At 37.0% G+C, this 24,014-nt stretch overlaps 1 protein-coding gene across 2 annotated transcripts in view; it reads left to right on the top strand.

The window, feature by feature from the left end:
* LOC105096266 (serine palmitoyltransferase 3) overlaps positions 1-24,014 on the top strand; it is a 150,909-nt gene that overhangs the window by 118,438 nt on the left and 8,457 nt on the right. For both annotated transcript variants that reach the window (XR_004131009.2, XM_031434252.2), the window contains exon 11: positions 2,095-2,224. Coding sequence is in view for 1 of the 2 variants with exons in the window: in XM_031434252.2 (XP_031290112.1) it covers positions 2,095-2,224 (130 nt within the window). In the remaining variant the exon portion in view is untranslated. The remainder of the gene's footprint in view (positions 1-2,094; positions 2,225-24,014) is intronic.

Consider the following 24,014-nt stretch of genomic DNA (forward strand, 5'->3'; position numbering starts at 1 on the left):
GAACTGTGATTTCTCCCCATCTCCACCTACCACAGAATGAAAATATCATCTTTCAGCAGTTATCCTTTTAAACAAAGTCCTGTTGCAACTCCATCACTGGAATCTTTTATGGAGTTTAGTATAACATGATTTCACCAATAAAACATACAATTTAATAATCAATAATGTATTGGGTTTAGTATTTGGTACAGAGTTTGCATTTCCTATCCACTGGCCTCATCCGTGGATGAGGATGATGGTGCACAAAATTCAATGATGCTGTCTCCAATGCAGTATTAATTTTATTATTATTATTATTATTATTATTATTATTATTATTATTATTATTATTATTCATTATTACCATTATTATTATTATTATTATTAATTATTATTATCATTCATATTATTTAGTTTCTTTCTGCCCAGCCAGCTCCAATTTGCTTTGGACAGCACAAACCCAGAGTTCCATTATATATAATGTTCAGGGCAATCATATTCTTTAACTGAAGAATGCTAGGTTTGCTAGTGTAAGTTTCAACTCAGAAGTGCTCCAGGAGGCCTCAGATTAACCTAATGAACCAACAGTCATGTATTTTGTTCTACATTCTTCTGCAAAACTCACTTTCTCTGCTACAAAGAGAAAAGTGCAGACAGTGAAAATGGTCTCTCAGGAGTCCTGAAAACTGACCCAAGATCATGGGTCAGGTGGTTTGTACTCTAGCAATAAAGCGCTTGACTTGCTTCTCAGACAATTATGAGCTCTCATCCCATGCAGTTCCATGAGCAGCCTTGTTTGATCAAGAAAGTGAAAGGATGGCCTGTTTTCAAGCTTTCCAGTTAGAAATATCCATTGCCTTGCAACCTCCCTAGTCCAAATCAGAGTGTGAGTCTTGCCTTACCTGAGCCAAGGGACCAGGAAGGCTGTGTGTTTGGTAGGTCTTGGTATCTCCATAGCTTCATTTGAGAGCCTGTGTTCTGTGCAAGGCAACCCAAAAGCAGGCAGCTAAACACTAGGGGAATGAAAGATACAGTGGCCTTTCAACATCTGCATCGAGGATTTCTTCTAAGTTATAACTGGAAGGTGTCTGTGGTACTCTCAGCTGCCAGCCTAAAATAAGACACCAGCAACCTCTTAGTGCTAAGAACAACTCTGAGATGTTTACTCCACCTGTGGGCAGAGCATCTCTGTGACTCAGGAACCCTGCAGATAGTGACAGAGAACAAAAGTGGGAAAACTCACTTAGGGGCACATGCCTGTGTCTAACATTGGCTCTTGGCACCAAAAATTGAGAGCTTGATATTCAAAAATCATTACTGAGTTTAGCTTGGGAATAAAAAGAGGATAGATGCAATTAAGGGGAAAGAATTATAGCTTAAAAAGCTTTTACTCTGTGTCAAAGAGCTTTGGAGTTAAATGACCTATGTCACAGGCTGCATCTACAGGTCAGTTCCTTTGTATTTCTTTCCTTGCCTTCCTCCTGCCCCTCTCCCCCTTAATCCAGCCAAATGGATTTGTTATCCCTGAACATACACATAACAAATGAGGAACATACACATAAAAGTGGCTTGATGGAAAATAAAATCATTGTCTCTGGAGTTAGAATATGACTTGGTGTTGGCGTCTGCAGGCACTCTAATCCTGGTTCTGAAATTATAGTCATCAAGTAGAGGCTTCCTGAAATTTAAACACTATGCTATTGGTATTAATATTTTAAAACATATAGGTTTGCATCTAATAGATATTCTTTCTTTAGGCATTTGCATTATGTTATGGTTTTTATTCCTAGGAAACCTGCAGACAAAAATTTTACATATATGCAAACTTGTTAAATGAGGGTAACAGGCATCAGCATTTTCTGCTCAGTGTCAAAGACTGTGCACACAATCAACTACTGAGTGTGGTAGGTCCCCTGATATACATGCTCTGTTATGGGCACCATCAAGTGATGGGCTGCCACATTTCCTTGTCGATCATATTTGACAGAATTTCATTACTTCAATCATCTTCTATTTATTGTTATTAAAAAAAAATAAGTCAGATAGCCATATTCCTTTACTTGCAGTGTGATTCTGGCATCCCTCAGTTAACCTCATTTTTAATCTTCCTTTTAGGGCTTTTGCAAGGCATCTTTTAAAGAGAAAAATTGGCATAGTAGTCGTCGGATTTCCAGCTACTCCCCTCGCAGAAGCCCGGGCTCGGTTTTGTGTTTCAGCAGCACATACCCGGGAGATGTTAGACGCAGTGAGTACACCACAGCCCAACAGAACCTGCAGGACTGGTCTTGAATTCTGGGTTCATTCTTTATTGAGCTCACTTGGGTTTCCCTGGGTTTCTCCTGGATGGTTTAAGTAAACAGCATTTTTAAAAAAATAATAAATAATATAAAAATAAATAATAAAACTCATTGCTAATGAACAAGGGTATCCTAACAAGGTCCAACAACATGATCAACTCAGAAGATAGGAAAGAAAATCAGCTCAGTGAAGACTGAGTCAAGTTTGTGTTTTGGCTTCATAATAAAACAGATCAAGTAGCCAAATATGCTCAATTAAAAAAATATTTTTAGATTTTTTTTTATTTAGAACCATACTCTCTTTTTTGCTGTTTATCTTTTTTCCTTTTTTTTCTTTTCTTTTTTTTTTGATGGAGGTACTGGGGATGTGCTCTACTACTAAGCTATACCCACTCCCCTCAAACATCCTGCTCTTTACTTGTTCTTAAGTGCAGATGCTGCTCTCACATGCTATTTCGGCATTAACTGCCTGCATCCTGACGTTGCTCATGGCCACCACATCCACCATATGAAAATATACTCAAATAAACCATATGTTGGAAAACCAACAACAAAGGCAGGTCTATCATGTAAGCCAGTCCTATATGAAGTATAAGTGATTTTAAAACTACATTTCATTGTCATTTGATTTCAACCTCTGTTTAAATGAGTAATATCTAAGAAACAAGCCAGATCTGTCAGTCTGGTGTTGATGAACCTGTCTCATAATGTCAGTGTAGTTTAACAAATACTATTGGGTGTCCACTACTTGCAAAACCTGTGACAAAAAAGTCTAAGAAGGCATACTATAAACAAGCATCTAATGATAATACCACACAGAATAAATTCATTTTGGAAAATAAATACAGTCAACTTCAGGAGTGGGAAGGCGTCATGAGTAATTATCTATTAAAACAATGGATGGCAAGGTCAATGGCAATGGGAACAAGAAAAACTGATCTATGAACAGGTGTTATAAATGCATGGAGATGCCAAGATTTGGCAAATACTTGGATGCGGGGCACCAGTGGGACAAGGGAATCAAGGATAATCCAAGGTCTGTAGCCCTCCAGTGAATGGAGAAATGGCAGAACTAAGCATAAAAGTGTTATAGATAAGGTCTATGGTAGGAAAGAACAAATCATCAAAAGGACTGGGGGAATAAAAGAGTCTCAATTCTAAACATGTTGGAATTACATGTTCATGGGCCATCTGGGGAAAAGAAAATCAGATTCTAGGATTTAGGAAACTATGAAAGGCTGGAGCTGCTGTAATTTGAGGAATTGAGGGACAATTAAAGACAATGGTAGAAGATATAATTTCCTAAATATAAGTGATCGGGCCAAGGTCAGACTCCAGTGGAGGGCCTCCATCCCAGGGTGGATGTAGGACCACAGACGAGGAACTAGACTTAGATGGAGCCAGAGCAGTTGGGAAAGTCATGAGCTAGTGCAGCACTAACCACAGTAAAAAAAGAAAGCGTCAAGATGGGAAATGAACAAATGTCCTCACAAAAGAGCAGAATGTTCCAGTGGGGTAAGAGATGAGGTGAAACTACTGGATTAGCAATTAGTAGGAACCTAATGTTCCTCAGAGAAGATAGTGTTAGGGGAGTAAAGGGACAGAAATAAGAATTCAAGTAATAAAAAAATGAAGATACTTTGAGCTTGAATCACACAGACAGATCCGTATCTTTCTGTTTTACCATTAAATTCTTAGGAGTTAACCAGTGTATATGACATAATAGGTTTACAGTAATGATTTATTGGATGGTACACCAACAACTGAGTAAACTCTAGGTATGTATGTATGTATGTATATATGTATGTATGTATGTATGTGTAGTCAGCTTACAATATTATGTCAATTTCTGGTGAGCAGCACAATTCTTCAGCCATACACGAATATACATATATTCATTTTAATATTATTTTTCACCATGAGCTACTGCAAGATATTGAGTATATTTGCCTGTGCTATATAGTATAAACTTGCTTATCTATTGTATATATACCAGTCAGTATCTGCAAATCTTGAACTTCCAGTTGATTGCTTCCCGTGTCCCCTCAAACAACCACAAGTTTGTATTCTATGTCTGTGAGTCTGTTTCAGTTTAATACATAAGTTCACTTAAAAAAAATGCCACATATGAGTGATGCCATATGATATTTTTCTTTCTCTTTCTTGTTAACTTTACTTAAAATGACATTCTCCAGGGACATTCTTGTTGCAGCAAATGGAATTATGTTGTTGCTTTTTATGGCTAAATAGTATTATTTTGTATAAATATACTACATCTTCTTTATCAAGTCATCTGTCGATGGACATTTAGGTTGTTTCCAGGTCTTGCCTATTGTAAATAGTGCTTCTATGAATATTAGGGTGCAGGTATCTTCTGGAATTAGGGTTCCCTCTAGATATGTGCCCAAGAGTGGCATTGCTGGGTCATACTGTTAGTATATTTTTAGTCTTTTGAGGAATCTTCATACTGTTTTCCACAAGGGCTGCACTAGAATGCATTCCCACAAACAATGTAGGAGGGTTCCCTTTTCTCCACAGCCTCTCCAGCATTTATTGTTGTGGACTTTTGAATTATGGCCATTCTGACTGGTGTGAGGTGATACTTCATTGTAGTTTAAATTTGCATTTCTCTGATAATTAGTGATATTGAGCATTTTTTTCATGTTCCTATTGGTCAATCATATTTCTTCATTGGAGAATTTCTTGTTTAGGTCATTTCCTCATTTTTAGAATGGGTTACTTGTTTTTTCTTATTAAGTCATATGAGCTGTTTATATATTCTGGAAATCAAGCCCTTGTCAGTTTCATCTTTTGCAAATATTTTCTCACATTCATTAGGCTGTCAAGATTTTGCTTATGGTTTCTTTTGCTGTCCAAAAGCTTGTAAGTTTAGTTAGGTCCCATTTGTTTACTTTTGCTTTTATTTCTATTTTTGGGGTAGATTGCCCCAGGAGAACATTGCTGAGATGTATGTGAGATAATGTTTTGACTATGTTTTCTTCTAAGAGGTTTATTGTGTGTTGTCTTATGTTTAAATCTTTAATCCATTTTGAGTTTATTTTTGTGTATGGAGTGAGGGAGTGTTCTAGCTTCATTGAGTTACATGCTGCTGTGCAGTTTTCTCAACACCATTTTCTGAAGAGATTGTCTTTATTCCATTTTATGTTCTTGTCTCCTTTGTCAAATATTGACCACAAATTTGTGGGTTCATTTCTGGCTCTCTATTCTGTTCCATTGATTCATATGTCTATTTTTGTACCATGCTGCTTTGATGACTGTAGCTCTATAGTATTGTCTGAAGTCTGGGAGGGTTATTCCTCCAGCCTCATTCTTTTTCTTCAGTAATGCTTTGGCAAGTTGGGGTCTTTTGTGATTCCATATACTTTTTAATATACTTTGTTCTAGTTCTGTGAAATATGTCCTGAGTAATCTGATAGGGATTGCATTAAATCTGTAGATTACCTTGGGCAGAATGACCATTTTAACAATATTGATTCTTCCAATTCAGGAGCATGGGATATCTTTACATTTTTTAAGTCTTCTTTAGTTTCCCTAATCAATGTATTGTAGTTCTCCATATATAAGTCTTTCACCTCCTTAGTTAGATTTATTCCTAGGTATTTTATTACTTTGGGTGTTATTTTTAAAAGTGATTGCTTCTTTACTTTCTTTTCCTGTTGATTCTTCAATAGTGTAAAGAAATGCACTGATTTTTGTACATTAATCTTGTATCCTGCTATCTTGCTGAATTATCTGATTAGTTCTAGTAGTTTTTGTGTGGATCTTTTTTGGGTTTTCTCTAAATAATAACATGTCATTGGCATATAGCGATCATTTTACCTCTTCTTTTCCAATTTGGGTCCCTTTAATTTGCCTCCCTTGCCTGATTGCTGTGGCTAGGACTTCCAAGACTATGTTTAATATGAGTGGTGAGAGTGGACAGCCTTGTCTTGTCCCAGATTTTAGTGGGAATGTTTTCAGATTTTCACCATTGTGTACTATGCTGGCTGTAGATTTGTCATAAATAGCTTTTACTATATTGAGATATGTTACCCTGTACCAACTTTGGTGAGAGTTTTTATCATAAATGGGTATTGAATTTTATCAAATGCTTTTTCTACAACTAGTGAGATAATCATGTGGTTTTTTGTCCTTTCTCTTGTTGATGTGGTGTATTACACTGAATGACTTGCATATGTTGAATCATCCTTGTGTTCGTGGGATGAACCCAACTTAATCATAGTGTATCATCTTTTTTATGTGCTGTTGGGTTCTGTTCGTTAATACTTTGTTCAGGATTTTTCATCTATGTTCATCAGTGATGTTGATCTATAAATTTATTTTTTGATAGTGTCTTTTCTGGTTTTGGTATCAGTGTGATAGTGGATTCATAGAATGAGTGGGAATACTCCTTCCATTTCAATCTTTTGTAAGAGTTTGCAAAGGACTGGTATGAGTTCATCTTTGTATGTTTTGTAAAATTCCCTAGTGATGTGATATGGTCCTGGACTTTTGTATGTTGGGAGGTTTTTTATTACTCATTTCATTACATTTTATTACTGATTTCATTTCTAGTGATCATTTTTTTCAAGTGGTCAATTTCCTCTTGATTCCATCTTGGTGGACTGTATGTTTCCAGAAACTTGTCCATTTTTTCTTGATTTTCCATTTTCTTTCCATATATTTGTTCATACTATTCTTGTATGATATTTTGTATTTCTGTGATTTTGGTTGTAGTTTCTCCATTTTTCCTTCTTATTTTGTTTATTTGTGCTCTCTCTTTTCTCTTCTTCATGAACTTGGCAAGATGTATGTCCATTTTGTTTACTCTTTCAAAAACTCAGCTCTCGGTTTGATTGATTTTTTCTATTGTTTTTTAAAATCTCTATTTTATTTATTTCCTCCATGGTCTTTATTATTTCCTTCCTTCTAATGACTTGCTTTTTGTTGTTGTTGTTTTGTTTTGTTTTTTGTTTGATTGTTTTGTTTTGTTTTTTACTCTTCTATTTCTAATTCCTTTTGCTGGTAGATTAGATTGTTTATTTGAGACTGTTCTTGTTTTTTGTGAAGGCCTATTGCTATAAACTTCCCTCTTAACATTCTCTTTGCTGCATCCCATAGATTGTGGGTAGTTGTGTTTTCATTGTCGTTTGTCTCGTTGATTTAATCATTGACCTATTTATTTATTTATTTATTTATTTATTTTTGATAGCATGTTGTTTAATCTCCATGGTGTCATTTTTGATTTCTAGTTTCATGGCATTGGGGTCAGAAAAGATGCTTGTGATAATTTCTATCTTCTTAAAATTGTTGAGGCTTCTTTTCTGCCTGAGTACATGATCTATCCTAGAAAATGTTCCATATGCACTTGAAAAGAATGTATAAGCTATTTTCAGGGGGTGTGATGTTCTGAAAAGATCAATCAAGTCTAATTGTTCTATTGTATCATTTTATTTCTCTGTTGCCTTATTAATTTTCTGTCTGGAAGGTATGTCCTTTGATGTTAATAGAGTGTTAAAGTCTCCTACAATGATTGTATTCCTATCAATTTCTCCCTTTTTATCTGTTAGTATTTGCTTTATGTATTTCGGTGCTCCTATATTGGGTGCAAATCTGTTAGTAATTGTAATATCCTCATCTTGTATTCCTCTTCTAATCATTATAAAATGTCCTTTTTTATCTTTCCTCTGGCCTTTATTTTAAGGTCTATTTTGTCTGAAATAATTATTGCTACTCTTGCTTTCTCATTATTTCCACTTGCATAGAGTATCATTTTCCATTCTTTCACTCTCAATCAATGTGTATCCCTCTCTCTAAAGCGGGTGTCTAGCATGCAGTATATTGTAGGTTCTTGTTTTTTTACCCCATCTGCTGTGGGTTCTGTCCAGCAGAAATCCCACCAAATAGAATGAATTATTCAAGACTCTGTGGAAAGTCAAGGGAGTTAGAGGGATTCAGAGACCAACTCCTCAAGCCTCTCAAATACTACCATATTTATTGTACACAATCAAAGAAAAATCACAATGTGTCATGGAATGTAGGAGTTTAAGGAAAAAACAGGATCAGGTAGAGATCATAAATTCCACAGTGAGTACAAAGGGTTAATTTATCCTCAGAGCAGTCATGGGGAAAGGGGAACAAGTTACAATCTTAAGATATAAAAAGTTAATAACAAAACAGACCACCAGACCACCAGTTTCTCATCTTGGGTGTTATAAACTATCTAAACAGCAGAAAGCATGCCCAGTGTTTGTAACTGAGGGCATGTATCATTACTTTATGATGAGCAGAATAAAACCTGAACTATGGAGCTATGCTGTGTCCTGGGTTTATAGCAAGGGACACACAATGGCTTTGTCTTTGCAGAAATAGCCCTAAGCTAAAACCCCAACTATGCAAGCAAGTCATTGTGTTTGCTTTTTACAGCAAGAAGACAGGAATGCCGATGCACAGGTGCCTGCTAGCAAAACACATTTGTTCTTCTTAAAGATCACAAGTGGCTGGAGTCTGTAACAATTTATTAACTCAATCATGGTCTCTCACATATCACCCTCTTTTGTTTTGATTGAAGGAGATCACTTTTGATTGCAGAAAGGACATCATCACCTGGTGTTGCTGATTTGTAGAGACGTGGAGGGAGTAAATCACCTTGCAGACTATAAGAAAAACACAATTGATTACTATACAAAATCCATCAATAACCCAAATGTGGAGGTTAAGACCATGAAGCCAGTAGATGGGGTTAAGCCATTTCATATTATCATATAATTCTTGTTGCATATTTGTTTGAGTCTCCTTTTGAATGTTAATGAGCTGCTGATTCAGCTGGGCAGAAAGAATATTGACACTATTTTGCAAATCAGAAGAAAAGACCCTTTGATGTTGTTTTTAAATAATATCCCAGTAATACCTGGAATGATTAAATTTAAGGGGGGTAACACATATATTGTCACGTTGCCAATCACATTGTAGGGCCTGGCAATGGACAATGGCTTATTGTCGATCACCAAGGCATTCCAAAGCAGCTTCCAATGCCTGATGTCAATGCATAATTGCATTATCAATTTGAGTCTGAATAATCATAACCTGAGCAACATTAGTCATAACATGATTAACAACTTCAGTGGTATGGATTAATTTATTAAGAGACCACTGCTACTGAATCAGTGGCAAGAATGATGTCAGCTGAGATGATAAAATCAATCAGCCAATCAATAAAGTGTTTCAATCTCCATTTTGAATTTGCATGAGTTAATCTAATAAAACCATTTTTGCCCTCCCAGGTGTGGGTTAAATTAACACATAGCGAAACCTAAGGTTGTCACTTCAGAATGAGTACCTGAGAGATAATGTGAAAAGTAATGTTTATTGGGCTAATACAAGAAGTGTACCAGGCCAGAGTCTTGACATGGGTAGTATAAAATCCATCTTCAAGTGTAACATTAAGAATAGAAGATTCATAAGAAAAACATAAGAGTGAGCCATACACAATAATACATGATTGGAGGCATGAGAGTCTGTCAATACAATAAAACTAAGTAGTAGCAACTGTATTAGTAACATACATACTGTGTGATAGAGTCCTAGGGAAGAAGGGCAAAGCCATGTCTAGATATTAATGTGCCAGAGACTATGAGCTTGAGAATTACAGAGGTGTAAAATAGGTCCAGAGAGTCCCCCATCCATCCAGGCTACTTAGGAGGTGGCCGAAAGGCCAAAAACATTGTGAGTATGATTAGCAGAAAGATATCCTTGTGGGCCCAAATCATAGACTGTATAGTTAAAAAATAGAGCTCCATCGGGATTGGGTGCCCTGCAAGGGACCCAAGAGACAGATTGACTATGGGGACTCCATTCTTTAGACATATGACAATGAGCAACAGATGTAGGACAGGCTGCAAAGGATATTTGATTAATGTCAAAAGCTGCAGCAAAAATGAAAGTTAAATTAGCAGATTTTGTGCCAGTCTTAGGTAAATAGTACAAATAAATACAAATCTTAGCATGTAAGCAAAAGAATGAATGGACATTAAATACATAATTTGGGGGGGTGGAGTAGATAAAAGAAGCAGTTTCATTTAACATCATCCAATCATGATTTTCTAACAGGTGACTTTGAGGATAGAGCCAAATTCCTCCCATCCATTGAGTATCATTAGTGCTGAGTGGGGAGTCTGCATTCCACCAAGTGACTGGTTGGAAAACCAGAGGGTCAATAATATGGTCCCAGTAAAGATGGGCCCCTGTGCTTAAGGAAAGTGACAGAAAGAGCGAAAGAAACAATACCTGAGCTGATGCATAATAAATTACTGCTAGAATGCCAGAAGCCTATATTTCAGAGTGTGAGTCATCTTTGCCTCCCTCAGGACCTTAGTAGCCTGAGTATCTAATTTCTTCATCTGGCCGCAAGAGATGTTAACAGCTTCCGGGTTGGAGACTGCTATCCAGGGTGCTGCAGAGATGATCTGTCTTTCCCATTCAGAGGGCTTGATCCCATTGGCTTCATAGGCTTTGGTCTCTCCTGTCCTTACAGATACAGTTTTTTTTTTTTAATTTCTTCAGCAAGCTGCAAGCATAGAGTTGGGAGTCTCTGGTCATTCCAATCCAGGGGATGGCTTGAGAAAGTGTTTGACATAATGAGCAGGTAGCCACTGGGGGCCTAGGGCAAAAGGACACAAGCATAGCCTTCCCCTAGGTAAGCAATTCAAAAGGGCTCTCCTATTCTGCTGATTTTAGGGCTATATCTTTGATAAGAACTTTAGCTTTTGGGCTATTCTCTGAATGCTGCATAAAGTGCTTTTCTGCTGCTGATAAGCCTTGGGAATCACAGTTAAGAAAATTAAGGGTGTATAACACTTTATTCAGATTTTGCTGATGGTATCCCTGATGGGTTCCCCTTGTTTTGTTTTAACATTTGCTTCAAGGTATGATGGGACCATTCAATAATGGCCTGACCTGTGGGATTATAAGGAATCCCAATAATACGTTGAACATCCCAATATTGACAGAATAGTTTAAATTTCTGAGATGTATAACCAGGACCACTGTCTGTCTTAATCTGTTGAGGCTTACCCATATAGGCAAAAGAGAGAAGGAGATGTTTGATAATATGTTTAGTTTGTTCCCTGATATGCAGTGAGGCCAAGACAAAATGAGAAAAAATATCAATGGACACATTCAGATACTTCAACTTTTCAAAGGAGGGGATATGTGTGATGTCCTCTTGCCATACATGATTATGGGATAAGCCCCTGGGGTTTACACGCTTTGATGGTTGACTGTTGGCTACTCATTGACAGTCAGGACAGGGAGCAATGCTTTGCTTAACCTGTGCCTTGGTGAGATAAAACTGTTTGATGAGGAATTCATAATTCTGGTGAAAAAACTCATGAGAATGTTGCACAGCCTTAGAGGCCTGGCTAAAGCCAACAAGTTGATCTGCAATTTCATTCCCTAATATCAGAGGGCCAGGCAGATTACTATGAGAGTAAATACAGGTGATAAATAAAAGGTGGTGTAATTTATCAATGAGGGATTGAAGAGAAAGGAAAAGAGAAAGTAGGTTCTGATCATTCAATTCTTTGACAATAGCTTCCTCTATATGCTTCACTACATAAACCACATACTGAGTGTCTGTGACCATATTGAGGGGTTGAGAAGAAAAGTGTTGTAAAGCCATAATGGCAGCATTCAGTTCAGCCCTCTGGGTAGAGGGCTGACCTGAAGTGACCAAGTTTTTCCAGTTCTTAAACCACACAATGGCTGATTTAGTAGTTTTTCCAGAACCATCAATAAAGACTGTAAGAGCACCTGGGATGGGGGAGTATATCACCTTAGAGGGTAAAGTGACATTGAGCAAAGGTAATTGTTGTAAGGGCTTACCTGAGGGCAAAGAGTAAATAAATAGTCCCGTGAAGTCAGCCAAATCTGCCTGAAATTCCAAAGATTGGGAGAACAAATGATTAAAATTTTCCAGTGAAACTCCAGGGAAGATAACATCAGGCTCATAACCAGTGAATTGCTCACAGTGAAGTCATCCTTTAAAGAGTAAATCTGTAAGCTGTTGTGTATAAGCTGTTAAAGTTTTCTTAAAGGAATGAGATAGAAAAAGCCATTCAAGTCACCATATTCCACTAATCAGCTGTCCTAAGATACCTGTGGGAGAGTGAACAGTTGGAAAAAGAAATAGATAAACATGGTTTCCAATTTGTTGATGAGAAAGCTGCCTTTGTGACAGGGTTCACTCCACGAGAGTGACTTCTTGTAAAGCTTCAGGAGTTAGTGTTCGTGGGGAGTCCAAAGCAGAGTCCACTTTAAAATATTAAACAAATGAGACAATTCATCTGTAGGGATGCCAAGAACTGGACAAATCCAGTTAATGGCCCTGGAAACTTTTTGAAAATCATTAAGAGTTTGTAGGTTTTCTGTCTGCAAATGAATAGGTTCAGGCTGGATAGCTTGGTGGAAAACAATGTAACCTAGATACTTCCAAGGTTGTTTAACTTGTACTTCATCTGGAGCTATTTGTAAACCAAAAGGAGCAAAGAGGGTTGTAGAAGCACTTTCACTTTGCCAGTAAAGTTAGAATCAATTAATTGAGATAAAACCAGAATGCCTTGCTGTGATATGTCTGAGCAGCCTATGATTAGACCTGGGTCCCTTCAGTGAAAGGGCCAGAGATTCCAGTGAATGTGGAGTATATACAATCTTGTTTCCTAAGAATTAATTCTGAGGTAGAACATAAGTCCACTGTGGAGGTGCTGCTGAAGGGGTTTCTGCAGGACCGGACTGAGGAGGCTGGGTCATAAAGACCTGTGTTTGAGCTGGCTGGGCAGGATTGCTCCTCTTGGGGTTCAGGGTGTGGAAGCTGTTGCCCCGTTTCCCCAAATTGAATTGCCATCCTTATCACATTTAGAATGACATTGATTCACACAATTTCTTCCTTTGCTGCACTGAAGGCAGTCTTTGCTAGGCAATATCTGAAGTGGACCTCCTTGCCCTCCCTTATTGTACTGGTGGCATTCCTTTTGAATATGGCCAGGTTTACCACACTTAAAGCAGGTCAGATCAGAGGGGGATCTCATTAAAGCTGCAAGGACCTGAGCATGATGGGTTTCAGTTCCCACATTGTGGCAAGCCTTTATATAATCAGCTATATATGTTTTTGAGTTCAAATACTGGAAAGAGCTGCCTGGCAATCTGCAGTAACATTTTCATAAGCCAGCTGTTGCAAGAGCACTTTTGCTGCCTCCTGATTATCTACTTGGTGAAAGATGCTCTGTTCTAAGTGATTAAAAAATCAACATAAGGTTCTGTGGTGCCTTGTCAAATGATACCAAAGGAATCTGTAACAGCTCTGGTATCCAGAAACTTAGAACATGCCATAAAGGCAATATCAGTACATTGCTTAAAAGTCAGCTTATCCATATGGACCTGTTGCTGAGTATTAGCATATTGACCTGTTCATTCAAGCATTTCTACAGCATCAGCATTGTAAGCAGTTTGTAAGAGACAACCTTCATGATTTTCAGACGACCAAACAGCAAATTGAGCAGGAATTAAGACAGTTTTTTTATAAGAGCTTTCCAATCCCAAGGAGTCATAACATAAATTTCCAGTTGTATCAAAAATACCTTTAGTAAATGAACTCTGAATCCCATTTTCCATAACACTAGTTTTTAGTTCCTTGAATACCGAGAAAGGGAGAGACTCATGCTTAGTACCTTGCCCATGCCACACAATCTCCAGGTAAGCATGCAGCTCTCCCAAGTGTAATCCTTCTCTAAAACATTGTTGCATAGCAGTTTGCTTACAATCATACTCTTCGGGAGAGGGAGGAGTAGGTGGTGGCAGAAGCAAATTGATTTCCTGTGAAAGAGGGGCAGATGGTGCAGAAAGGACTGGGGGTGAAGAAGTAGGAGGAGAAGAAGGGAGAGAACAGTGCTCTGGTTCAGCATAATTATTCTTCAAGGAAGAATACAAGGGACATAAAGCACTGCATACCAAACTCCAAGTAGTTAAAATGGAAGTGGGGATTTTCTCCCCTTGCTGATGCCTACATTTTAAATTCTTACCAACTTATTCCCAGAGTTCCAAATCAGTTGTTTCATGGTCTGGAAATGAGGGACAAACCTCCCATACCATTTGTAACAATTTAATAAGTTGCTCTTCTGACATAGAGCAGTGAGCTGATTTCAGCGGATCCTGCAATGTGTGGAGGTAGGTCATTTGCTCCTTAGTTAGCTGTTGACCCATAGGAAGAAAATAAGAGAAAAACAAAGCTCTCACTGAATTCTAAGCACTTTGGCAACTATCCCAAGTGGGCGTTGCTGTTCCTTTACCAGGATGAAATTTACAGGGATCCAGATGCAATTTCTCTCTCCAGCTGAAGCATGACGGTTCCGTCGCTGTGCAGGCAATCACTTTGGGGTCAACAGCTGTGGATTCTGTCTAGCAAAAGTCTTTCTGATATGGAGAATTACTCAAGACTCTGTGGATATTTAAGGGAGTGAGAGGGAGTCAGAGACAAACTTCTCAAGCCTCTCAAACACTCCTATATTTATTGTGCACAATCAAAGAAAAGAACACAAACAATTGTGTCATGGAATGTAGAAACTTAAGGAAAAACAGGATCAGGTAGAGATCATGAATTCCACGTGGGTACAAAGGGTTAATTTATCCTCAGGGAAGTCATGAGGAGAGGTGAACAAGGTACATTTTTCAGATATAAGAAGTTGATTACAAAGCAGGCCACCAGGCCACCAGTTTCTTGTCTTGGGTGTTATAGACTAATTAAACAGCAGAAAGCATGTCCAGTGTTTATAGCTGAGGGCATGGGTCATTGCTTTGTGATGAGCAGAGTAAATCCTGAACTATGGACCTATGTTTAAAACAAGCCATGCCCTGCATTTATAGCAAGGGACACACAATGGCTTTGCCATTGCAGAAGCAGACCTAAGCTAAAACCTCAACTATGCAAGCAAGGCATTGTCTCTGCTTTTTACAGCAAGGAAACAGGAGTGCAGATGCACAGGCTCCTGCTAGCAAAGCAAACTTGTTCTTAACAGTCACAAGTGGCTAGAGTCTGTTATAATTTATTAAACCAATTATGGGCTCCCACAGCTTGCCACTGTATATCTTTTGACTGGAGAATTTAGTCCATTGACATTTACAGTAATTACTTATAGATGCATGTATATTGGCATTTTGAACTTAGTTTTACAGTTGACTTGTCATTTCCTCTTTGTTCCTTTCTTTTCTTCTTGTGGTTTGATAAATTTCCTTTGTATTATCTTGGTTTCTTTTTAGTTTATGTGACTCTGTTGTAAGCTTTTGCCGTGTGGTTACCCTATTTTGTACATATATTAACCCATTACTATATCTGTTTGTTTTAAACAGTAATATAAGCTCAAACCCATCCTACTGAGAACAAAAGAAAAGAAAAAAAAGGAAACAAACTCTATGTTTCTTGCTCCCCTCTCCCAAACTTAATGATGTAGATATCCTCTTTTACAATTTCAAGTTTACTCTATTATAATTTATGGTAATTATCACCTTTCCAATTATGGTTTTCTCTTCTCTGTAACATCCTGATTCTTTTCTACTTAGAGTAGACCTTTTAATATTTTTTTAGCATAGGTTTAGTGTTGCTAAATTCTTTTAGTTTTTTCTTCTCTGTGAAGTTCTTTATCTCTCGTTCTATTCTAAAGGATAGCATTCCTGGTTGAAGTATCCTAGGTTACATCCTTTTTTTATTCAGGACTATGAATATATATTTCCACTCCCTTCTAGCCCGTGGTGTTTGCATAGAGAAATCACCTGAAAGCCTTATGGAGATTTATTTGTAAATCACTCTTTGTTTTTCTCTTGTTACTTTTTGAATCGTTTCTTTATCCTTTACCCTGACCATCCTGATTACAATATGTCTTGGTGTAGGTCTGTTTGGGTTTTTCTTTTTTGGGACTCTGTGCTTCCTATACTCGGTTATCTGATTCCTTATTTAGGCTTGGGAAATTTTCAGTCATGATTTCTTCAAATGCCTTTTCAATCCCCTTTGCTGTTTCTTCTTCTGGGACCACTACTATGCGTAGGTTGACATGCTTTATATTATCCCTTATATTGTTTTCATTGGTTTTTATTTATTTTCCTTTCAGTTGTTCTGATTGAGTGATGTCTGTTTTCCTCTCTTCTAAGTCACTTATTCATTCATCTGCATTATCTAGCCTACATTTTACAGCCTTTACCTCAGCTCTCATCTCAGCAAATGAGTTTTCCAATTTTAATTGGTTCCTCTTTATAGTTTCAACTTCCTTTTTCATATATTATCTGTTTCTATTCAGAATCTCATTTAGTTCCTTCAGTATTTTGATCACTCTGTTTTTTGAAATCATGATCATATAGACGATCAACTTCTATTGCATTGATTGTTCTTTCAGGGGATTTTTCTCATTCTTTTATTTAGGAATGATTCCTCTGCTTCTTCAATTTACTTATATCTCTCTGGCACTATGGATTATGGAGTATAAATTATCTACTGTGATCCTGAAAGTGTGTATATATGTATGTATTTATGTATGTATGTATGTATGTATGTATGTATGTATTTATCTAAAGTAGACATAGAAATGCAACTAAAAAATAAATTTAAAAGAAGACAACAATTTTGAAAATAGAGTAAAATCAATAACAGAAGAATAAAAATAGAAACATCTAGTTGAGATGAAATTAAAAAAACTAAAAGAAGAAAAAAAGATTTGAAAACAATATAATCAATAACAGAAGAATAAAACAAAGAGAAATAAAAATCAAATTGAGAGAAATTTGTATAAAGTAAAAGAAGGAGAGTAAGGGCCAAGATGGTGGAGTAGAGGGAAACTGATCACCCACTCTCTCCCACATATACACCAAAAACTCACATCCATGGACCCACCCAGCCAACCAGAACACCTGCTGAACTCCAACAGAACATGACCCTCTTCAAAAGAAAAAGATGTCAATAATCTGGTAGGAGAAAAGGAAAAAAGAAGGAAGAAAAAGCAAAACAGTGTGGGACCTGACCCATGGGGAGCAAGCAGCAAAAGAGGAATAGCCCTCATTCGCTGAATCTCCCCCACCCCAAACAGGTCAGCAGGACGGAGGGGAAACCTCGGAGGCTCAGATCTGTATGGGGCAGCCCTTGATCAACAGAACTAAGTTAAATGAGCATAGAAGGTAAATACAACCCCCAGGCCTAGGGTAAAACAACAGGTGGGGGATGGGACAGGCAGCCCGAGCCAGGCAGAGGACTAGGCAACCGCAGGGACTTCAGGATACTGCATGCAATGGATGAGTGGGTACACAGGGCAAAACAACATGGGCCCTCCATAAAATAACAAGGCTGATGTGCTCTGGGGGGAAGAGTGCCATACCCCATCTCAGAAAATCTGCTGAAGGTTTTTGAGAGAAGAGAGGTGGGGCTCAGCCATAGCTGCAATATCATCGGGTGCTTAGCACCCAGATCGGGGCAGGGTTGATACCTGAATCAATACCTAAGGGCTTAGCAGCCTCAAAGGCCAGACGGAGTCTTGTTTACAGCCTGAGGCAAATAGCATCTTTCTGCCTTGGTACCTCAGAGAACTGAAGGTGCAAAGACAAACAAGGAGCTGAGTTTTGTCATGGAATATGGGTAGGGCTGTTCTTCCATCTTCCCTGAGCCTGCATATGGAGCCTGGACCTGGGGTAGAGTGGGCAGCTGCACAGAGTAGGGGAGTGACCATGCCAGGTGAGAGTGGGCAGCTCCCTGCCTTCCAGGCAATAGTGCAGCACCTGGCTGTGGTGATGAGAAGAGGCACAATTCTCCCGCCTATCTCACCTGACCACAGCATCTGACTGAGGCATCGGGAGGAGGAGTGACCCACCCGCCCACCATGTAAGAGTGCAGCACCTGACCACAGTGCTGGGAGGGGGCACAATATACTTGCCAACAGGCAGTAGGAGCAGCATAGATGAGGGATGCCAACAGAGGGCCTCTGGAAGTAGCAAGCTGAGTTCATGAAACAGGGCGAAGACACAAAGACTTCTTGGTAAAATCATTAAGAGCGCACAGTCTCCAGGAGAACACATCCCCCTTTTTCTTTTAATTTGTTTTAATCTATTCCATTTTCTATTACCTTTTTAATTTTTACTTTTTAAACAATTACATGTACTTCCAGTTTTAATTCCTTTTAAGTATTTCTTTTAAAATATTTTTATTATTATTAGATTTAAAAATCCACCTAAATTCATTTTTATTTTGCTTAGTTTTGATTTCCTGTTATTGATTATACAAAAGTTTCAAATTTTGTGTTTTGCTCTTATCTCCTTTTTTAAAGGTTTTTAAAAGATGTCACAGCTTGATTGCTATTCTGTTTCAACTTGCTCTTCTCTTATTGATTATAAACTGATTCAAACCTTTTTCCTCTGTGTTTTAAAAATTCTCTCTTTTTTTAAAGTTTTATTCCTGCATAGGAGTTAGATAAATAAATAAATACACTCTTTAAGGACCAGAATAGATAACTGATACTCAATAAGCTACAATGCCAGAGAGATATGAGCAAGATTGAGAAGCAAAGGAATTGCGCCTGATTAAAAGAGCAAGATAAATCCCCTGGGAGAACGATCAATGAAATAGACATTAATGGCCTACTAGATCAAAATTTCAAAGAAGGAGTGACCAAACTATAGAAGGAACTAAAAGAAATAGTGTTTAGAGATATAAAATATGTTAAAAATGAAATTGAAGTTAAAAAGAAGAGCCAAGTAGAATTGTTAAACTCATTTGCTGAGAGGGGAGCTGATCTAAACTATACAAAGCAGACTAGATAATGCAGCAGAACAAATAAGTGACCTAGAAGATAAGACAACAGAAAGTACCCAATCAGTACAGCAGAGAGAAAAACAAATGAAAACAATATAAGGGACCTATTAGATAATATAATTTGTGCCAATCTATGCATAATAGGGGTTCCAGAAAGGGAAGAAAGAAAAAAGGATATTGAAAAGATATTTGAAGAAGTCATGACTGAAAACTTCACAGACATAAAGAAGGAATCAGATATACAAGTACAGGAAGCCCAGAAGTCCCCAAACAGGAAGAACCCAAACAGATCCACCCAAAGACATATCATAATCTAGATGGCCAGAATCAAGGATAAAGAAATGATTCTAAAAGCAGAAAAAAAAAATGAATGAGTTACAAGGGAACCCCCATAAGGCTCTCAGCTGATTTCTCTACACAAACACTACAGGCCAGAATAGAGTGGCATTATATATTCAAAGTCTTCAGTGAAAACATGATGCAGCCTAGGATACTTCATCCAGCAAGGCTATCCTTTAGAATAGAAGGAGAGATACAGAATTTCACAAACAAGCAAAAACTAGAAGAGTTTAGCAACACTAAACCCATGCTAAAAGAAATTGAAAGGTTCTACTCTAAAATAGAAAAGCAACAGGATTTTACAGAAATGAGAAAATTGTAACTGGAAAGGTGATAACTACCATGAATTACAAATCGAATAAACAGGAAATTGCAAAAGAAGACATCTAAATCATTAAGAGTGGGAGAAGGAAATGAGAAAATATAGAGTCTTTTCGTTCTTTAAAAAAAAATTTTTTTTTGTTCTCGGTAGCATAGGTTTGAACTTATATTACTATTTAATACAAACCTTTATAGTAATGGGCTAATAAACTTACATAAAAGGGCAACCACAAGCCAATAACGTACAAGTGAGTCACAAAAACTAAATAAAATCCATGATAATACAAAGGAAAATTAAAAAACCACAAAAGGAAGAAGAAAGGAACAAAGAGGAAATACCAAATCAACTGCAAATATAAGTTCAAAATGGTAATAAACATACATGTGTCATTAATTACTGTAAATGTTAATGGACTAAATGCTCCAGTCAAAAGATACAGAGTGGCAAACTGTATAATAAAGCAAGAACCTTCAATATGCTGCATTCAAGAGACCCACTTTAGGGAGAAGGACACATATAGATTTGAGAGTGAAAGGATGGAAAAGGATATTCTATGCAAATGGAAAAGCAAAAAAACAGGTGTAGCAATACTGATTTCAGACAAAATAGACTTTAAAAAAAGGCCATAACAAAAGATAAAGAAGGACGTTTTATAATGATTAAAGGAGGAATACAAATGAGGATATCACACTCGTTAATATATATTCACCCAATATGGGAGCACCTAAGTATATAAAACAGTTACAGAGATAAGGGGGGATATTGATGGGAATACAATCATTGTCAGAAATTTTAACACCGTATTAACATCACTAGACAGATCTTTCAGACAAAATAAATAAGGCAACAGAGAAATTAAATGATACAATAGAAAAATTGGATTTGGTGGATATTTTCAGAGCATTACACTCCCAAAAATTAGGATACACATTCTTTTCAAGTGGACATGGAACATTTTCCAGGATTGATCATGTACTTGGGCAGAAAAAAAGCCTCAACAATTTTAAGAACTTAGAAATTATCTCAAGCATGTTTCCTGACCACAATACCATGAAACTAGAAATCACCCATGGAGAAACAAAGGAGAAAACAAGAAAAGCATGGAGATTAAACAATATGCTATTTAAAAACCAATGGGTCAATTATGAAATCAAAGTTTAAATTAAAAAAAAAAACTTGAAACAAATGATAATGAAAAGACAACCACACAAAATTTTATGGGACTCAGCAAAAGCAGTGCTAAGAGGGAATTTAGTAGTGATACAGACCTTCTTCAAAAAAGAATAATCATCTCAAACAAACAATCCAACCCACCAGCTAAAAGAATCAGAAAGAGAAGAGAAACAAAACAAGTCAGCAGAAGGAAGGAAATAATAAAGATCAGGGAAGAAATAAATATAATAGAGAGTAAAACAACAATAGAAAAAAATCAATCAAACCAAAAGCTGTTTTCATTTTTTTAAAAGTAAATTGATAAACCTCTGGCAAAACTTACAAAGATGAAAAAAGAGAGAGCACAAATTAGAAAAATAAGAAAACGAAAATGGAGAAATTACAACAAATAAAATAGAAATACAGAATATCATATGAGAATATTATGAAAAACTATATGGAACCAAACTGGATAACCTAGAGGAGATGGACAAGTTTCTGGAAATATACAGTCCACCTGGACTGAATCAAGAAGAAACTGAGCATTTGAACAAACTGATCACTAGAAATGAAATCGAATTAGCAATAAAAAACCTCCCTACAAATAAAAGTCCAGGACTGGATGGCTTCACCAGGGAATTCTACCAAACATGCAAAGAACTCATACCAGTCATTCTCAAACTAATCCAGACTATTGAAAAGGAGGGAATATTCACAAACTCATTCTATGAAGTCAAAATCACCCTGATACCACCAAAACCAGGCAGACACTGCCAAATAAGTGAATTACAGACCCATATCACTGATGAGCATAGATGCATAAATCCTTACTAAAATAAAAGCAAATACAATCCAAGAGCACATAAAAACAATTATACATCATGATCAAGTGGGGTTCATCACAGGGACACAAATGTGGTTCAACATATGCAAATCAATCAATGTAATACATCACATCAACAAGAGAAAGGACAAAAACTACATATCATCTCAATAGATGCTGAAAAAGCATTTAATAAAATTCAACACCCATTTATGATAAAAACTCTCACCAAAGTGGGTATAGAGGGAACACATGTCAACATAATAAAAGTCTGTATATGACAAACCTACAGCCAGCATAGTACTCAATTGTGAAAAACTCAAAATCTTCCCACTAAAATCTGGGACAAGACAAGGATGCCCATTATCACCACTCCTATTCAACATAGTCTTGGAAGCCCTAGCCACAGCAATCATGCAAGAGAGAGAAATAGAAATGGATCAAAATTAGAAAAGAAGAGGTAAAAGTGCCACTATATTCAGATAACATGATACCATATACTGAAAATTCTAAAAGTTCACACAAAAACTACTAGAACTCATTGAAGAATTCAGCGAGGTAGCAGGTTACATGATTCACGTTCAAAAATCAGTTGCATGTCTTTACACTAATGATGAGTCAACAGAAAAATAAAGTAAAGAGACAATCCCCTTTAAAACAGCACCCAAATTAATAAAATACCTGGGAATAAATCTAACCAAGGAGGAGAAAATTTTATACAGGGAAAACCATAAACCATTGATGAAGGAAATTAAAGAAAACTTTAAAAAATGGAAAGATATCCCATGCTCCTGGATCGGAAGAATCAATATTGCTAAAATGGTCACACTGCCCAAGGCAATCTACAGATTTAATGCAATCCCTATCAAATTACCCAGGACATATTTCACAGAACTAGAACATATCATAATAAAATGTATATGGAACCACAAAAGACATAGAATTGCTAAAGCATTACTGAAGAGAAAGAAAGAGGCTGGAGGAATAACTCTCCAAGACTTAAGACTACACTGTAAAGCTACAGTCATCAAGACAGCATGGTATTGGTACAAAAACAGACATATAGATCAATGGGACAGAATAGAGAGCCCAGAAATGAACTCATAAACTTTTGGTCAACTCATTTTCGACAAAGGAGGCAAGAATATACAATAGAATAAAGACAGTCTCTTCAGCAAATGGTGTTGGGAAAACTGTACAGCAGCATGTAAAGCAATGAAGCTAGAATACTCCATTACACCATACACAAAAATAAACTCAAAATGGATCAAAGTCTTAAACATAAGACAAGATACAATAAACCTTCTAGGAAAAATTATAGGCAAAGCATTATCTCACATACATCTCAGCAATATTATTGTAGGGCAGTCTACCCAAGCAATAGAAATAAGAGCAAGAATAAACAAATGGAACCTAATGAAACTTACAAGCTTCTGCACAGCAAAGGAAACCATGAGTAAAACAAAATGACAACCTATGGAATGGGAGAAAGTTTTTGCAAATGATGAAACCAACAAAAGCTTGATCTCCAGAATACATAAAAAGCTCATATGACATAATAAGAAACAAACAAACAAACAACCCAATCCAAAAATGGGCAGAAGACCTAAACAAAGAATTCTCCAATGAAGAAATACAAATGATCATTAGGCACATGAAAAAATGCTCGGTATCTCTAATTATCAGAGAAATGCAAATCGAAACTACATTGAGGTATCACCTCACACCAGTCAAAATGACCATCATTCAAAAGTCCACAAATGACAAATGCTGAGAGTCTGTGGAGAAAAGGGAACCCTCCTACACTGTTGACTGTAATGTAGTTTGGTGCAGCCACTGTAGAGAATAGTATGGAGATTCCTCAAAAGAGTAAGAATAGACTTACCATTTGACACAGTATTCCCGGTCCTGGGCATATATCCAGAAGGAACTCTACTTCAAAATGACACCTGCACCCCAATGTTCATAGCAGCACTATTTACAATAGCCAAGACTTGGAAACGGTCTACATGTCTATCAACAAAGGACTGGATAAAGATGTGGTATATTTATACAATGGAATACTTTTCAGCCATGAAAATGACAACATAACGCCATTTGCAGCAACGTTGATGTCCCTTGAGAATGTCATTCTAAGTGAAGTAAGCCAGAAAGAGAAATACAAATACCATATGAGATCGCTCATATGTGGAATCTAAAAAAACAAAAACAAACAAACAAAAAAAACACATAAATACAAAACAGAAGCTGACTCATAGACATAGAATA

Source organism: Camelus dromedarius, chromosome 18 (assembly GCF_036321535.1).
Source record: "Camelus dromedarius isolate mCamDro1 chromosome 18, mCamDro1.pat, whole genome shotgun sequence".
NCBI lineage: Eukaryota > Metazoa > Chordata > Mammalia > Artiodactyla > Camelidae > Camelus > Camelus dromedarius.